The sequence below is a fragment of the Equus caballus genome, chromosome 9, assembly GCF_041296265.1.
Source record: "Equus caballus isolate H_3958 breed thoroughbred chromosome 9, TB-T2T, whole genome shotgun sequence".
NCBI classification, from domain to species: Eukaryota; Metazoa; Chordata; class Mammalia; order Perissodactyla; family Equidae; genus Equus; species Equus caballus.
Window position 1 is genome coordinate 29422411 of NC_091692.1, and position 16503 is coordinate 29438913.

A 16503-nucleotide genomic window follows, 5' to 3' on the forward strand; every position below is an offset into this window, starting at 1 on the left:
TACCAGTATGGTATTAGGGCATTATCTTCTTGTTAGATGGATTCTAGCCACTGTATCCAAATCTCAAAGGAAAGGCAGGTTCTGAGTATGTAGAAAATTAGTATTCTGCAGTTTTCCTTCTCCACGTGTATAATTCTGTTATCTGTTCCTCAGAATGTAGACGTGTGATGTGACAGAGTTGGGACGTTTTATTAGGCTGCAGTACTTTCTTAGAGGTGTAATCTGAAGGAGGCTACTACTCAGGTGAAAACTGGTGAATGAGGATTTGTGATGCCAACTGTGAAGGTTGCCAGCAGTGGAGGAGAGACTGATCTTCAGAGCACTCTCGTTTAATAATGATCTTAGGGCTAAGAATTATTAGTTTTTATTGATTTCCTAGAATTTACATAATTGAAAAATTAGCAAATGTATAAGGTATGTATGATGTGGCATTTTCCAAACTTAAGTCATTTCCCTACTCCTTCATTGTTTTTGCTGTGTTTTATACCACAGCATTTTATCTCACTCTTGTTTTTTGTTTGTTGTTCTGTTTGTTTGGTAACGTCTGTTGCCAAGCTTCCTTTTTTTGCTTGAGGAAGATTCTCCCTGAGCTAACATCTGTGCCAGTCTTCCTCTATTTTGCATGTGGGATGCTGCCACAGCATGGCCGATGAGTGGTGTAGGTCTGCACCTGGGACCCGAACCCACCAACCTGGGCCACTGAAGTGGAGTGTGCCGAACTTAACCACTACACCACAGGGCCGGCCCCTTTCTCACTTTTTTCTTTTTAAACTTAGCATTGTCATAAGAAGTAATACATGTGGAGTCATAGGTTGGTGTGTTATTTTTTCCTAATATCTATTTGAATAATACATACTTATTTAAAAATCCCAACATGTGGTAGATAACTTTATTTTAAACGCCACTAGTGATATTTCTATCATACCTGGGAAATGCTGTTCACATAATGAATATTATTTTTTAGGATCTTCAGTGCTTAATCCATAAAATCCTAATAGAAATAGATGCAGTCACAGGAAACTAGCGGACGTACTGTGTCTAACAGGGCTTTGGTTACAGCTTTTTCCTATCACAGATTAGTATTCTGTTTGATTAATATCTACATTTGTTTGTGACTGAGGGACAACGAAAACAGTGTATTTAAATAATTTTTGAACAGTGTTAAGCAGGATGTGCTTCTAAAGTTAGTGAGGAATGGGCCTAAGGAAGTGCTAATGACCGTGACATTAAGATACAAAAATCTTGGAAAATACTGATACTTGTGGTAGAGAAAGAATTGGATAATCCCGTGATCCGAGGGTGAAGAAGATAATGAGGCTTGAACGGCCCGGGGAAGCGTTGTTCCCTGCTCAGGTGAGTGTCAGGGCATCGCTGCTGGTGAACAGATGGGAAGGTCTCGAGCCCCTCCTTCCTGACTCTGACCAGCTCATTCCCTAGAGACCATCACAGACAATAAGAGGCTCGTGTGGTTTCTGAGGCAGCGGCTTGGTCAGAATCTAAAATGTTTTGACTACAAATTACTTCTGGGTACCTGCATTAATTTCCTAGGGTCACTGTAACAAGTTGCCACAAACTTGGTGCCTAAAAAAACCATAAATGTCCTCTCCTCCAGCTCTGGAGGCAAGATTCTCAGATCCAGTTGTCGGCAGGGCCGCGTTCCCTGCAGAGACTGCGGGGAGCATCCACTTCACGCCCCTGTGGCTTCTGGTGGCTGAAGCTTCCTCAGCTGGTGGCCACATCCCTCCAATGTGTCTCTGTCCTCACGTCGCCCCCTCTTCTATGTCTGTCTTCTCTTGTGTGTGTCTTATAAGAACAGCTGTCACTGGATTGAGGGCCCACCTGGATCCTACAGGATGATCTCATCTCAAATCTGTAATTTAACTACAACTGCAAAGGCCCTTTTTCCAAATAAGGTAAGAGTCACCAATTTCAGGGGTTAGGATGTGGACATATCTTTTGGGGACCACCGTGCAGCCCACTACAGTATTTGAATAATGTCTATGAAGTTTAGGGCTCATTTTATTACATTTCCCATATTTCCCTAATTCTTAGCTGTTTTTCCTCTTATTTCTTTCATTAATAAAAACAAAAACAAAGAATGCATCCCTCTATGTCAGGCATCTGTTGTCACAATAACGAGCATAATAAACCCACTTCAAAACATAACTTGGGTAGAACAAAAAACCTGTTACTGACCATTTCTGCACAGTCTCGGGGGTAGCTGGCTGCTTGCGCTGGTCTCGGACGGGCTCTGCCGAGCTCTGTTGGGCTCACTCAGGTGTCCGCATTCAGCTGGCTTGTCAGCTGGGTGCTGGCTGGTCTGGAATGTCCTCTAGGGGGAGTGAGGCATCTCTCCTCCACATGGTTCCTGATCCCCCAACAGGCTACACAGACGTGTTCTCATGATCACGACAGAGGGGAAATCAACTCCACAGGCACACACAGCTTCTGAAGGCCTAGGGTCAGAACTGGCACACTGGCACATTTGCCCACTCTGTTGACCAAAGCAGCTCACAAGTCTAGGCCTGTTTCGAAGGGCTGAGTTGGCAGACGCTGCAAGTCACATGGCGAAGGGCACAGAAACCGAGGGATGTGAAATATTGGAGCCTCCGTGCCACCCAGCCACAGCAACTTCCTACACCCAACCAGGAATCTGCCACTTCTAACAGGGTTCATTGAAACTCTTCCAAATGTCATTTCAGTTAAGATAGAGGATTCAAACTTTATTAGCTTTTTAAATACATATTTTGCATCTCATTTGTGAATGGGTTTCTCCTCTAATTCAGCAAAAATATGTTTTAGTTTTCAGAACCTTGCTGTACTCACCTTACAAGGCTTGAACAGCTGTATAATGAGCATCTTATTACATTTAAATGATAAAGAAAAACTCAAGTTGCTCTGTAGTCAACATATTCCACATAATAGCCAAATTCCCAAAGAAAATGTAAACTATTGTAAAATATTGAAATAGTCAACAGCATGAGGAACTGTGGTAGAAGCCTTTACTCCAATGAAAAAAAGGACATGCGCTGCACCTGACGTATTTTGTGACACTGTTGTGTCACAACGGTGCAGGATGAATCAGCACAGTGGAGAGTGGTCATCTTGCTACATCTGTTCTAAATAACTTAATACAGATGTGACTGCAAACCACAAAAATCAGTGCCATTCAGCCAAATTTAGTCATACCCTAAGTCAGCTTTGTCGTTCTCAAGCCTTCTGATACGAGAGAATATGGGATGTAGGGAAAGTTGAGAGTTGGAGACAGGAGTCAATTGCATTTAAAACTATTTCAACGTTACAAAAAAATCTCTGACCAGGTGAACAAACTGCTGGATTTTATCCCAAGGCCCTTAAGGAGTGCAAGCAAGTGTAGGAACCCTGATGGCTGAGCTTCATTAGCTTGATGGAAAATGCTTAAGATCATAGCTTTTATGGATTAATCTAGGATCAGAGTGGCAGCCGCTAAAGGGAATAGTTCCAAATTTGCTTGAAGCAGAGGACCGTCTCTGGACCTCACTGTCACATAGCTGCAACTGGCTGAAGGATCAATAATACAGATGATGATCCCTGGGAGTAAAGACCACACCCTCCCCCAGGCTTTCATATGATTCCTGAAACAGGGTTTTATCTTCTCTCTCTCTTACTTTCGTGATATTTTAACAATTTTAATAACTGTCATTCATTTAAGAATGTCTAAAGTTAGTTATGATTAGTCTCCTCCCAAGATATACAAGATGACGCATATAATTTATAGGTATTCACTTTGGTTCTTTTCCAAATCTGCCTGGTCCTTACTGAAAGAGTTTTTCTTTTTCTTATTTTCAATTCCTTCTTTTATCTGTTTAATCACTTACACATATTTTATAGTTTATTGATTTGTTTAGTGCTAGCTGTTGCTGCAAAAACGCAATCAGTCTCTGTGCCATATATTGCTTGCAAACAGAAATCAGATCAACAGGTATTTGGGGCTGAGTGGTCTTCCTTGTGCCTATTTGAGTATACATCTTGGATCCTCCTCCTCCAAACCCATACTGTTCTCTCCATTCTGCAAGGTTGAGAATGGAGGATTGTATTTTGGAAGTTTCTATCAAGTAGGCCTGAAAGTGACACATTCCATAGGCCAGAACTTGGTCATATGGCCATAGCCAACCATAAGGGAAACTTGGAGATGTAATGACTCCATCTCTGAATCCGAGAGGAAGATGAAATACATTGAGAGAACAGCTAGCCAGTCTACACCACATAGTCTCCGTCCAATAATTCTATTCTGCTTTTCTTGACAGATTAGTGATGCGATTTGTTTCTGTCTGCTGCTGACATCATGATAGCTTGCTTCCTCTTGTATTTTGTTATTTTAGATTCAAAGTTTCCATTTGGTGCGACTTTATCTCAGAAATCCTGTGTCGTCTGAGTTCCCAGACCTCATAAGTAAAGCAATACAAATATGAGCACAAAAATCCATGTGAATGGAAGCATGTGGTCATAAAATGTTAGGGGGAAAATTTTTTTTCTACCCTTTCCACAGCCAGAACTGAAGCAGACAATATTTCTTTTCATTTCCTATTGAAGGTGGGCATTTTCTTTTGGTCCACATTTACACGGAGAGCAGAGATCCTTTGCAAGTCCAGGCTTCATGCTCAAATCTGTTGCTCAAATTCCCACATCCTATGTGACCATTAGCACTCAAGCCCTTTGATCACCACTATCAACAATTGCCACAAGCACGGCTGAAGCATCGGTGCTCCCTTTCAGCCCTAGTGTAGAACTTACACGTTGTCTTGTGGACGACTATCAGCCATGCCTTCGGTCACCACTATACAGACGTGCCTCCTGGCACAGCAGCTGTGTCAGCTCTCACTTTCCACTCCAGCTGTCCATTCACTCTTTGTTTTTGGAGCCGAGGTGTTACACTTTCAATCATGAGCATTTCAGTATACCTTTACAATGGTGTTTGCAATATTCTAAGTGCTTTTGTCATGAGAGAATTTTCAAAGTCCCTTCTCTTCTATATTCCTGAAACAGAGTTTTATCTTCTCTCTCTGACTTTTGTGATATTTTAACAATTTTAATAACCGTAATTCATTTAAGAATGTCTAAAGTGAGTTATGATTAGTCTCCTCCCAAGATATACAAGATGCTTATTATCTGTTACTTCCAGTTACTCCACTGCCTCCTGTCTTACACAATTTTCTTTTCCATAATTTTTTATATCTCCAGAACTTGGGTAAACCTTAATTGGACTTACCCATGTATCTAACAGATTCTTCGATCCCCATTGGATCTAGTATCCTATTCCTTCCTAGTGTGGAGACTTCCCTCCTCCTAAATGACACCCTTTGTAAGTTCTTTTATGAATGTCTATAAGTGGTAGACACCTCCTGCCTCGTGGTTTCTCTAGAAAATGTCTATTTCATGCCTACGCTTAATGGTAGTTTACCTGGGCTTGGAATTCTAGAATGATAGTTAATTTTTCTGAGCACCATGAATATATAATATTATCTTTCGACATTTTATTGATGTTAACTTTAACGTCAAGCTTACTGTTTTTTGTAGTTATCCTGTCTTTTTTCCCCAGGCTGCTTGTAAGATCTGACTCTGAAATTTCCTTTAGAATATTTCTAGGTATAGATTTATTGTTACTTATCCTTTTGGGGGGTAATTATACTTCTGGGATCTAACGATTTAAGATAAGTCTGGAATATTTTCAATCATTTTCACATCATATATTGCCTCTTTCCTTTCCTCAAAGACATTCCATTAGATATGTTAGACCATACAGTTTTATCCCACAAGCTCATTAAACCTTACATATTTGTTTTTCACTCTAATCTGCATTCCCTTTAGTCCTTTCTTCTGGTTAACTAATTCTGTCTTCAGTTGTATCTAAACTGTTATTTTACCCGTGTAAGGTGTTTTAAATTTTAATAAAACTTTTGTTTATAAAATTCTACTTTTTTATACCTACCCCTTCGTGGTATCTTATTTTTCAGATTTTAAGATTGTGTCTTAATCATTTAAAATATGCTTTTTATAATTTATCATACCACTTTTATAAATTCTTAGCATTCTAAACCTACTTTCAGTTGATATTAATTACATTCAATCATGTTAGGTTTTTTCATAATGGGCCTTATAACTTGGTATCTTTAGCTCATAATTTGTCATGCTTTATCTATGGAAATACCGTGCAGCTTGTCAGAGTACAGAACCAAGAAACCAGAAGTCAAAGCCAAGCACCATGGGGAAAGCAAAACAAAAGCAAGAAAAAAACCCTCCAGAGAGTAGGGCTGAGCCTACATCAGAGAACTGCCAGCATGCACCTGGGTGTACCTCAGAATTGCTGTGGATACACAGCATATGTATCTGACACTGTATCACTGTTACATAACAATTTTTTTTTTTTGCCATCTTTTTAAGTGGGTATATCAGTAGCAGTTATCCAATGCCTGTATCCCCACAGATGTGTATGTTTGGAAGAGGGGTGTGGCTAGAGGGGGCAGAAAACTTACCTCTTTGCTTCACAGGTCTTCATATCAAGGGTGACTGTATCTGAAGAACTTAATCTGGCCTGGATCTGATTTAGATTATGAGATCCTGGGCCTTGAACCGGACCCAAATGCTGTAATGAAATCAAATTTTTGAGGGGTCTTGGGAGAAGGTAAGTATGTTTTGCAAGTGAGAGGAATTTAAATAATTTGTAGCCCAAATGCAGACTGTGGTGTTTTTAAAATATGTCCATAAATCCTTTAACACTCTTCTCATTGAGGGCAGTTTCCGTGTCCCCTTCCTTCAAATCTCAGCTGATATAAGTAACTCACTTTTAACAAATAGAATATAGCAGATGTGATGCTGCAGGACTCCTGAAGCTATGTCATGAAAGGCAATGTTGATTCTGACTTGTTTGCAAAGACGCTTGCTTTTGGAACCTTGGGGCCACCATGCAGTGGAAATCCCAAGTCACACGGAGAGGCCAAATGCTGGTGCTCCTGTGAACCCTCACTGAGGACCCAGACTACAGCCAAAATCAACTCACAGACATGTGAAGACTCCTCTGATTGATTCCAGCCACCAGCCACGGAGTCACCCTGACCTGTCAAGTCTTCACGAGCCTGTGCCCCAGACACCATGCAACATGTAGAAGCTTCCTCCTATGCTTTTCCTGAATTCTAAACCCACAGAACCCATAAGTATATGGAAAGGTGGTTTTCAGCCAGTAGTTTTGTAAGAATTTGTTATCTAACAATAGAAACCCCAATATAGGATTTGTAAATTTATATTTATACTAGAAGCTAAAACTTCATAATGCTTTATCTTGAAACTGTTGTGTAGCCTGGGTGTAGAGTTTCTCTTGCTACGGAAATGCAATTAATTTAGAATATACTTTTATATTTATTTTTCGGCTAGACTTTTCCTAGGTACAGTTGTGGTGGACACTGAAGCCACACCAACTGGATGGCACACATTTAGTGACAAATTCTTAGAGGAATCCCAGCTGGAGTCAAGAAAAAAACAAAGACTTGCCTGTCAACTCCCTGTGTTTGTGGGTTTCTATTTCAGCCAAGTTTTTCATTGAGGGTTAGTTTTACTGTAGGGGTTTCATTGTGAAACACGGATCCTTCAGGGTCCCAGTACAGAGTTCCTCTTCCAGTAGGGATAGTAAAACCCAATCCTCTAGGTTCTAGAGAAGCTCCCCACCCATCCTCACATACCCGTCAACTTAGGGAAGCGGTACACCAGCCTCAGCACTGGATGCTCATTGAGCTTGTTCTGAACTCCTCCTTCTTTGTGGAAAACGAGGCATTGTGCTTTCCTTTATATGACCTCAATTTTGCAGGTACAAGAATGCTTGATATAATTTGTCTTGCATATCCAGGCGTTTACAGTGGAAGGTTTTTCAGATTAGCTACTCATGCACAGTGCCATGCCTTATTTTATTTTTTGTTATGAACAAAAAATGGTGCCTTTAGAAAACATAAATAAGCATTTTCAATGTTTTTTACTATGTATTTGTTCAAATAATGATAAATGTTTTTATTTTACCAAAATGAAGTAATATCAGACACAGTGTCTTCTAACTCTTTTTACTTAAAGATACTTCATGGCTATATTATCCATGTTATTAAACACAACATTTATTAAATACTCATAACTTTTATTGCCTCTATTTTGTACTATTGGATTACTTCAAATATTTTCTGTTAGTCTTCTAATATTGGCTGGTTATGTTTCAAATATTTCAAAATTAAAAGCAGATTTGTGATGATTATCTAAATATTTTCTGATGTGTGGTCTATGTTTTGGCTTATGGTACCTGCTTGATTTCTCTCCAAGGGGAGGTGGTTTTGTATTTTAATTAGGCATGCATCTTCATTATGCACATCAATTCATATAGAACTATTTTAACCCACCACCGAACTTGATTGTCACGGTAGCTGTGCTGCTTTAGTCAACTGGAAACAGAGCAGCTAAATCCCAGATACTCTGGAGTTGGACTGTCCAACACAGTAGCCATTAGCCACATGTGGCTATTGAACACTTGAAATGCAGATAGTCTGAATTGAGATATGCTGTAAAAGCCAGATTTTGAAAACTTAGTACAAAAAAAGAAGATCAAATATCTCATTACTAAGTGTACACTACGTACATATTGAAATGACAATACTTGGAAATACTGGCTTAAGTAAAACAAATCATTAAAATTAATTTCACCCGTTTAGTCTTACTTCTATTTTTAGTGCTTAGGGGACTGCTGAAGGGCCAGATGGTGAATGGGAAGTTCCTTTTGATAGCGAAAGTACACAACTTTATTCCAAGTGGAGACAAAGGTTGGGGTTACAAGCTGAACAGGTGAAATCCAGTCACATTCGTCTCTCCATCTGACGTTGGGAATGGATCCAGAGAATGGAGATGATGGTTTCACCCAAGTATTTTCGCAATTAGGAGCTCCTTTATGAAATAAATGCATATCTAGCCAGGAAAATAGTCCATTTTTATTCTGGTCTCACGGATATGTACAGGAGAAGAAATTAATAGTAAAATGGTGTGTTCATACATTGTTGTAGACTTTCAAAATACATTTTTAAAAGAACAATTTAATGAAACACATTTATAGCACTTTTTCCATTCTTGAAACTTCCAAAAGTGACTTTTTTCAGATTGAAAACAAAAATGAATTTGCCTCAACTTTTGTTATACTGTTACTAATGAGCTCAGAGTGAAAATTATGTCTTAAAAACATAATAATAATATCTTAAACATAATAATGATAATCTTGAACATAATAAAGATACTATTAAACAGTTGTCTTAAATTTACCAAATAAATAGATGTGCTATTATAAGATAATACTATTCCTGTTGTTTCTCTATCTCTTTCAGGATCATATATGTAACTTCAAAATTAAATCGCCCCTTTTAATTTTCTCTTTTCCACGGCCCAATATTTTCTCACAGAACACAATGTGTTATTATCATCTACCCTAAGTCTATCCTATTGCGTTAGTAAGAAAAACCAACTTAATAGCAGCAGCAACGGATCAACGAGTATATAAAAGCTACGGTGCCTGGCAGCACATTGTTAAACCCTCTGTCATGTGCATTATGGGTACATCAGCCCTTTATGTTCTCACAGAAACATCTTTATATCTACAAGTTTTTGCTACAACTATTTACTTCTGTTTTCTAGCGTAGTACCATTCAAACTGCAATACCTGTTTTCATTACATTTTCCAGAATGCCTAGGTACAGTTTTTGAAAGCACATTTTAAAAAATGTACATTGAAAACTTCTATTATGATCTTTTTTTGAAGTAGTGCACCTTTTCTAAAGTATTTTTAATTATTTTATATTTATAAAAATATATTTTGTAAATATCAAGTACCCTATAAAATATATGTATATTATGTTATTTAAATAGAACCTAGAATACTTGACATTCAACAAATATATACTGAATGAATAACTTTTTTGATGACGTTGGCAGTCCTTAGTGGTTGGCTAATCAATTTCCATCCCCAAGGATGTTCTGCCTCTCCCATCTACCAACTGTAGAGGCAGGCATAGTTAAGTCTCAGTGCGTCAGCCTCATTGCCCTTAGAGGGAATCAAATGACACAGCTATGGATAATAAGATGTATATGAAAGTCTGCAAGGGGTGGTCATGAGAAAACTTTTGCTTCCTTATGAACAGGGCAGCTATAGCTTGAACCATTCTCCCCGCTTCTTCCTGCCCTTTAAGGTTATTCTTACTGGAGCCATGGTGATCATCTTAGGGTCTTGGGGAGAGGCCATGAGAATTGCAGATACAGAAACTGCAAGATTATTGAACTGCTATGGCTATTACCGTCACTACCAATTCTTCTTAGGTGATAAAAAATAAGAAAAAAACTAATTTGTTTAAGCCATTGCTAGGCAGACTTTCCTTGATAATGACTATGATAAGAAATAATACAATGACCAAGATGAAAGTATTATTGAGAGCCAGGTCGTAGACATCACTCAAACACAGTGACCGCACCAATTCTTTGTTTTATCGCATGGCCTCCTTTTCCAGTCCTCTTTTCCAACTCTGCTTTCTTGGAAGGGAATTCATGAGCTGTAATACTTGAGGACATTCTCCTCTGTAGGTTTCAGGATTTTCTTATCTGCCATATTCACCACCCGTCCAGGAGCAAGACCAAAGAAAATCTGCCTTGGGTCCTTTCGAGTAGTAACTTTGAAGAGTTCATCTTTAGTAACGTCAGGTAAAATATAACCATACTTCTGGGCGAGTTCAAGTCTTGCTTCAGGAAATTTGGCCGGATCCGCCAGGTCACCACGATTCTTTGCATCAGTATAATACGGCACCAGTGCTTCAGGTGCAAGCATTCGTTTTGGAATGGGTTGTCCACGCAGAAAGAATGGAACAGGTTTGCATAGAATTTCTAAAACAATTTTTAAATTAAAAAAAGAGAAAGGCAAATGTTGACTATTTTATTTACATGATGGTTTTCTTTTAATAATGGTATTTTATAATCATTAATTTTTAAATATGACCAAGATGAGAACTTAATTCCAAGAACTCTTTTAATTAAATAAGCTTGTTTTAAGTAAACAAATGGAAATGCTTAATTTTCAAAAGTTTGTATCTTGAAAGTCAGAGTTACTCCTGGGTTACCAACCATTAGTGAGTTTCTAGACATAGGTAACATTGTATTTAAGCCCTGTGTTCAAAAACAAAAACAAAACCTTTTTATGACCTACTGGCTGAGGTCTATCAGAGGACAGAGCCCCACCAGCCACAGCACTAATAAGAAATCCTGAAACAGAAAACAGAGGTGTCCAAACGGCAAGTCAAACAGCCATGAGGACTTTTACAATCCTCACATGCAGCCAGCATGAGACAAAGAGGGAGAGAAGAAAATGACTGCGGAGCAAGCTTACCCAGACTTCTGGGATCACAGAAGGCTGTAGTAACGACACCACCACTCTCTTCGATTGCAGCAATGGCTAGTTCCGAAGCCAACTGTACTTCAATATTAACTTTCGCCTTAAAGGTATCAGCACCCTGTAACACGTCAAAATAGTCTGTGAGTAGCTAGCTTGGCTAAAAGTAAATTAACTATGGCAAGCTTCCTTTTTACACTGTGTTTCCTCCTCCAAAATGCCCACAATGTAACAGCAATTCCTACTTCAAAGACTTCTGCTTCCAGGTCCTATCAAATAACATCAAATTCTTTTACATTTTCTAGGCCCCCTTCTTTTACCAATTTTCCTTCCCTGTGGGCAGAGATGACTATATTTTCACTTGATGTATTTCGTAGACACCAATATAAGCACCCATTCCCAGTACTTCGGTAATAGTTGGCTGTTTAACCCTCATAACAACCCTATGACAGAATTATTGCTAAACCAACTTCACAGATGGGGAAACTGAAGCACAGATAGGTTAAATAACTTGCCCAAAATCACAAAGCTAGGATTCTAACCCAGACAGTCCAGCCACAGTATGTGTTCTTAACCACAACATTATGCTGTAGGATACAGATCATGACTTATCTTCCTATCCCTTAACAAGCAAGAGGCCAAGAGAAGGTTAAAGAGGGGGACGAGTGGGCTAGAATCAGCGAAAGAATAAAATATCTGAGCTTTGGAGGGGTCACCCCCTCTAAGAAAAAAGGGAGCAAAGGACAACAGAAATTCACTTTGCATTCATTATTGACTTTACTACAGCCTCTAAACTGACAGAAAATAAGTTTACCTTTCCCTACCATGGTCAACACTGAAAAATGTAGTCCTGAACTTTTTTAAGTTCTACTTTTGATCACTTTAGTTAGGATGTGCTATATTTTAATTTCAAAACAGATTCTGACAAAAATAAAAAGATGGCATCATTACCATTCTTTTTGTAGTGATAAGAATTTTTTCCTATTTTGGTGTGGTTGAAACAAGCTGGCTCCCAATCAAGTTCCTTTTATTAATTATGAACCTTTAATATATTTAAAAAATATTCCATCAATTCTAAGATACACTTTTTCCATCTATGATACCGACCTGCATTTTAATAATTATGGTACGTTTGACTCAATAAAGTAAGGTCTTGCCATATTATTTGTGATTTTTTTTTTTTTTCTGCTGAGGAAGATTCACCCTGAGCTAACATCTGTTGCCCGTCTTTCTCTATTTTGTCTGCGGGTTGCTGCCAGAGCATGGCCGTCGACGAGTGGTGTGGGTCTGTACCCAGGAACTGAACCCAGGCCACAGAAGGGGAGGGCGCCAAACTTAACCACTAGGCCACAGGGCCAGCCCCTATAATTTGTGATTTTTAATTACTATTCCATAGATTGCTTGACCACTCCCCATCCTTGGACATTGGGGTTAGTTGCAGTATTTTAAGTATTATAAAAGCATTTTTAGGAATGTCTTTCTATCAGTTAGGTTTATTTTGTTTTTCCTTGAAAACATGTCTTTCCAAATTGGTAATTTTATGCTGAAGGATCAGAAAGTCTTATTATCCACTATTTACTACAAATCGGAAATCAATTTACAGCGCTGTAAACGATGTGGAACTGTACTTACACAACCACTGCCCTGGTGTCGTTTTCAGGATTATTTTTGTTAGTTTAATAGACACATACCTGTGAGTTGCTGGGATGCGCAGTTTAACAGCTGAAGAGGTCACGGATTTTTCCATGTCAATTTACATGTGCATTCCCTTATACACCCAGAGTAGGATACTGAGACTTAATCGCATATTTGGTAATCTATCTTCAAATCATCTTATTTGAAAATCCTTTATCCGTAAGGTTTACTTTTTCAAAGGAATCTAAAAGGTTTTTCCATAAACATATGCCTCCCTCTAGTGGACACTAAGTTACTCACACAGTTACATTACTGACAACAAGGAGGAGGAGCAGTTAATTAACAACACGTTTATTTGCTTATGAAATGCCTGGCCAATGTCTATAAATAGAAAAGTCCTTTACTGCGATTAGAATTGGATTTGATCCCTTTCTTCCATAAATACTGAGTTATTATCATGAGCCAATATTTCCAATATTGCAAACATAGGAATGAATCACAGTACCTGCTCTCAAAGAACTTACATCACACTGAGGAAGACAATGAAAAATAAATGCATTACTTAGTAATAAATGTCAGGTGTTCATATATTCAAAGAAAAAATACTTCGGGCAGAGTAATGCAGACAGAGTACGACTGTGGGGGAAGCGGGTGGGGGCTGAGTGTTCCTTTATAAAAGAAAATCAAAAAAGACCTTTCTGATATTATCAGATCTGAACAGAGAACCAAAGGGAGGGAGGGAACAAGCTGAACGGACACACGGGAGAAGAGCATTCCCGGACCATGGGAACAGAGGCCCCTCGACGTGATCATGCTGGCTTTCTAAAACCACAACTGAGTATAAACACAATCACCACTATGTAATGGTTATAACAATTCAAAAGGGATAAAAACAAAGGAGGCAGAGTATAGATTATATGAAAATCAGAAATAGCCTCCTATCTAACTCCAAAAATACTAATCCAGACTTACCTCCTCTACCAGCTGGACACCATAATCCCTTTTATATGGCTGGATGGTCACACCTCTCCCATTGACAAGCTGGGTTAAGTCAATAGGCTGAGTAGGATCAACTCGACCCAAATCACTAAGATACTGCTGCCTGTTGAGACTCAAAGGCTGATAGTGGCGTCCGAAGCTACAAAACAAGAAAGTAACAGTTGGAAAACTCAACTCTCTTCCTCTAAGTTCTCCAAATCAACTTAAAAGTTTTGTTCTCTATTTTCCTCCAACAATTTAGATGGTAACAAAATAAGACCCTCCTGACTACAACAGAAACGTTATACTGCTTGATTTTTGGTAACGAAACAAAACCAGTATTTCCTTTATTTTGCTAAAAATACTTTGCCTCTTAAGCATTTTACTTCACTCATTCACACAAATCAACAAACAAATTTGGGGAAAATTTAACCCACTATCTGAATTATGCATTAATGGAACTCAAAGTAACCATGGTAGTTGTCATTTTATTGGGTAATCACAATGAGCCAGGTTTTTATATATATTATTGCTAAGCCTCTAAACAACCAGGAGAGCAGGCATCATTATCTCCATTTTGCAGTCTCAATGTCTGGGCTATTTTCCCTACTATTCCAAACTAATTGCACGACTAAAGATGCTTCAGAGGAACAGGGGCAAAAGTTTGCTTCAAAGTGACTATCAATTTCTACCAAGCTATTTTTTAGGTGATTCTCAGCGAAAAACAGGGCTTTCTACTTTAAAAAGCAAAGCAACCTACCTATGTCCTTCATTAAACACGTATTTTGGGATTTGTATGTAAAATGGAGTCTGGCCTCCCTCAAAGCCCAGTCGGGGCCGGGTTCCTCTCTGTCGTTCTCCTTTATCTGTCGCCTCTGCCACATCTTCTACCTCTTCTCCGCCCCCTCGGTCGTCTTTCCTAAAGGAAAGAACAAAGTTTTATGATCTACAGATGCCTTTTTATAAACTGTATCTCATCTTTTCGTTGTATATTTTTTGTTACACCATTTATTCATCCAACCAACCAGTACTAGCTAACACTACCTTGTGCCAAGCACTGTCCTAGCTGCTCTAGCGTCCAAACACTCTAAATCAGCATCTTTGCCTCTGAAGATGTACCTAATTCTTGCAACCAAAGTGCAAGCTGTGTTTCAAAGGCAAACTTCCAAGGATGGGATGGGGATAAGGATTCTACAACAGGCTCGAACGGAAAAATACCTAGAGTTAAACATCCACAACAAACAAAGCTTACATGATAGTTAAGAAATTTTATTTTGGAATTGTAAATATGTCATTGCTACCCATACATTATTTTATTTAAAGATTAATTTATAAAGAAAACATTTTTCTTAATTTACTTCCTGTCACTTCACGAAGGCAACGAACTGATTTTCAAAATTACAGTACGTCACCTAACAGCTTTTCTGGCTGTATTTAGTGATTTGAAGAGACATCTAACGGAATAAATCAATTCAACTCTTTCCCATGAAGCTATACTGGAAAAGTCCTTCATTTTAATTCCAATTTTGAACGGGACAATCATTTTGCAGTGCGACTTCGCTCCTACGCCCTAGCATAATTATGCTTTTAAGCATAAACCGTATTACGAGTTGACACCACGCGAGAAGATTTTCCTCTGCAGTTAAGGAGAACAGGGACTCAGAAACCCTACCTCCATCCCAATACCCTCTGGAGTAAGCAGTCCCCGGAAAGCGCGGGCAGTGCAGGGCCGCTTCCATCGCCCCGTGCGCCAGCGCTTGCCCGCAACGCCACCAGCCACTTACCAGTTTCCTGGAGCCCGGATTCGGCTTTAAGTTGGCCAGGCTAACCCGGGGCAGGGTCCGGAGCAGGTCCAGAGCCCTGGACCCACTGCCCTGCACCGAACCTGCCATGACCCCCCAGGAAGAGCCTCCAAGGGCACCGGGCCGCGTCGGAGCCCACGTGGTCTGGGGCGCTGCTTTACGGCTGCGGCCCCGCCCCTGTCGCAGTGCCGCGAGCGCGCCAGCGCCCTGGAATCCGGCAGCGGCTTCGGAAGCTTTAGAAGACTGACATGTCGGTGTTGCTCTGCCTTTTTTTTTTTTTGTAAATTCGCTGCGGATGTCTTCATGGTTTGAGAGATCGTGGCTTGAGCCCGGGCTTGAACGTCCGGTGTTCTCTTCCGCCACAGCAAACGCGCACTGCAAACGCTGCGGTCTGCGGTCCTCAAGAGGCAGCGTCTTCTCTGACCGCGCCGTGGAGAATGAGATAACCTGAGCGCAGAATTACTAATTTTGAATTTGGCTAATCAAACACAGTGAGATTAAACAATACTCAGAGTCCAGCTAGTAAAATGCCTGGCTAATACTAACCTGTGTAATGAAATTCAACCTACGCATTCCCATCAGTGTGCTTCTACGTGTACTGCATTGACCCACCGAGTCGCTGAGATACGAACTTCACTGAGCTGCTCGTGATGACAGGTGCCA

At 39.6% G+C, this 16503-nt stretch overlaps 1 protein-coding gene across 4 annotated transcripts in view; it reads right to left on the minus strand.

Moving 5' to 3' along the window:
- Nucleotides 1–8971: 8971 nt before the first annotated feature.
- Nucleotides 8972–16503, minus strand: part of LOC138915533 (large ribosomal subunit protein uL15m-like) — a 79387-nt gene continuing 71855 nt past the window's right edge. For 2 of the 4 annotated variants that reach the window (XM_070222242.1, XM_070222241.1), the window contains 4 exons: nucleotides 14799–14957; nucleotides 14033–14198; nucleotides 11423–11546; nucleotides 8972–10923 (listed from right to left, as the gene is read on the minus strand). In XM_070222242.1, coding sequence (XP_070078343.1) covers nucleotides 10589–10923; nucleotides 11423–11546; nucleotides 14033–14198; nucleotides 14799–14957 — 784 coding nt within the window. In that variant the 3' untranslated portion in view covers nucleotides 8972–10588. Of the gene's footprint in view, nucleotides 10924–11422; nucleotides 11547–14032; nucleotides 14199–14798; nucleotides 14958–15509; nucleotides 16288–16503 lie in introns of those variants that run through there. The other 2 variants (XR_011421587.1, XR_011421586.1) reach the window with 2 other exon arrangements.